We start from the raw sequence: 2,472 nt of genomic DNA on the forward strand, positions 1-2,472 counted from the left end.
CGCTGCCAGTTATTGCTGGGCTGCTGCGCACTGGCATTATGTAATGTATATAGATGTGTGTGTGCATTAGTTTATTGGTAGCTGCAAGTCTGTTATAAATAGACTCCGGTATATATTTTATTTAACAATGCCTCCACTGGCTTATAAGCAGCTCCCCGGTAACTGCAGCCACGTGTGTGTGTGTGTGTGTGTCGCCCCCCTCCTCTTCTTCACCAAGGGAGACAGGACAAGCCTACTGGACTGTGAAGTGTGAAAAGATAAGGCTGAGAGGTGCCAGCTCTTCTCCCCCCATGCCTTCCAGGCTGATGGTTTAGCCCAGATTTATTTAAACCCCAGCCAGAAGCAACTCAACTCTACAAGTAAGCACTTGATGGTGGGGAAGTGGCACGAGGGCTGCCAAGGTGGCCATGGCTCAGCAGGGTTTAGGACTCTCTCATGTGGAATAAGGGCTCCTCTTGTCCTGGACCATGCCCAGCCTCATCTCATATCTATTTGACATGACACCCAGATGCTGGACATCTTCTTAACATCAGGACCTCTCTGTCCCATGCCTTCACCAACTATCTAGATATCTCCACAAGGTCCATCCATAACTCTCACCATGATGAATGGGACTTTCTTCAACCACACTCTCATGGACCAAGCCGCTTACAACAACACAACCAGCCAGGACCTTGGCTCACTCATGGGATGTTGCAACGGAAGCCAGACGGTCATCACCAGCGATGGAGGGTCCCTCATCCTCATTCCTGATGAGAGGAGCTTGTTCATCACTAGGGTGGTGCAGATAGCTGTCCTCTGTGTCCTTTCCCTCACCGTCCTCTTTGGGATCTTCTTCCTTGGGTGCAACCTGCTCATCAAGTCAGAGAGCATGATCAACTTCTTAGTGAAGGACAGGAGACCGTCTAAAGATGTTGGGGCTGTCATCTTGGGTCTCTACTGAGGACAGAGAGGAGAGGGGGTCCCTATGGGGAGATAACAGATACCAGCATGTGAATAGAAGGACTACATTTTCATTCCAGAATGCTGCAGAGAACCTTTACAGACAATGCATTGCATGCAGTTTTTTCCAATTTCTATATGGGGGTGGGGGGGGGTGGGAGTGCATGGGGTGTGCCAAAATAAACTCCACCATGTAAAGAACTTAAATCCTCAAAGCTGCTTTGCCTTTACCCTCAGATGCATTGCTTGGAGACCTACAAAGTGCCAGCATCAATTAGAGGTGCTCCTGGCGTTATCTAATGGCTTGGGGTGGGGGGGGGGGGCTGAGTGGGGTTCTTTTGGATATGGGTCCAGGTTGCATGCTTTTGCATTCTGAATGTTATTTCATACCTCAAAAACTGCCCATTTTTATAACTGACGCCTTTCCATGTTTTTAACCCCTGTGCTACCAAAGGGGCATGACGTGACGTGTGTGTTTTTTAATTAACCGTGACGGGTGTGCCAAAGTGGGATTTGCACTATAATTATTATTATTATTACTATGACCAGCATGATTTGTACACCGTTTCTCAAACTGAATGCAGTTTTCTATGTTGCAATATTTCTGCGGCAAAAATATCAGTGTATGGTGGTGGTGGGGGGGTCTTGAATTTTAATGCACCAGTGATTCTAATAAAAAAAAATGTATAGATTTTTAACTCTGTCCTAATTTTTGTTCAGTCTGTGGTTAGGGAGAGGTTAACAATAAGTGCTCTTAGATGGTGACTGTTATCCCTAACCCCCTGCCTGCACTTTTCTGCCCTGGCTGGGCTCCTTCAAATGGAAATTTGTTCTCAGTCGCTGCAAAAGTTGCGCTGCAAAGAAGCAGATGTCTGGCATGAGATGCGTGAGGATTAATGAGCTGTCGTTATACTGAATATCATATCAGAACTTCCACATTCCCCAAAACCAGATGTATAATTGCAGCAGGGGATGATACAACAGAGATGATATTGGATAGGGTATTGGTAATTAGCTCCAATTATGGCAAGAATTTGAGGAGGTATTTAACCCCTGCATTGCTAGAGAATGTGCACCATGTTGCTTTACTACTTTGAATTGCAGATAGATAGATAATAGATAGTTATTTAGTCATGCAGGTAGGTAGATGATGGATTACTATAGAGACTGATTGATAGGCTGATAAATAGACAGGTTTACAGTTATGCAGGGTAAAAGATGTTAATTGTTATATGAGGAGACTGGCTGGCAGACTGCTAAAGTTATAGACAGATGATGGGTAGAGCGATAGATAATGACTGATAAACATACAGACAACGATAGCTGGATTGATAGACAGACAGGTAATTATCTATATACCTGTCTTCATATGTACCTAGGTATCAGTGTCTGTACAGATACATAGACTGTCAAGCAAACAGATAGACTTATAAAGCAATAGATAGGGGATACTTAGGGAGATAGGTAGCTAGTGATAGAGTATTCGATTAACACACCAACAACCATAGAAAAATAGATAGAAACACAGGT

The 2,472-nt window shown here is 44.4% G+C and overlaps 1 protein-coding gene across 1 annotated transcript; it reads left to right on the forward strand.

The window, feature by feature from the left end:
* Positions 1 to 283: 283 nt before the first annotated feature.
* On the forward strand, positions 284 to 1,640 carry rprml (reprimo like). The gene has a single exon (XM_031894843.1). The coding sequence runs from the start codon at positions 602 to 604 to the stop codon at positions 941 to 943; it is 342 nt and encodes a 113-aa protein (XP_031750703.1). The 5' UTR covers positions 284 to 601; the 3' UTR covers positions 944 to 1,640.
* Positions 1,641 to 2,472: the final 832 nt, after the last annotated feature.

The sequence above is a fragment of the Xenopus tropicalis genome, chromosome 10, assembly GCF_000004195.4.
Source record: "Xenopus tropicalis strain Nigerian chromosome 10, UCB_Xtro_10.0, whole genome shotgun sequence".
In the NCBI taxonomy this organism is placed as follows: domain Eukaryota; kingdom Metazoa; phylum Chordata; class Amphibia; order Anura; family Pipidae; genus Xenopus; species Xenopus tropicalis.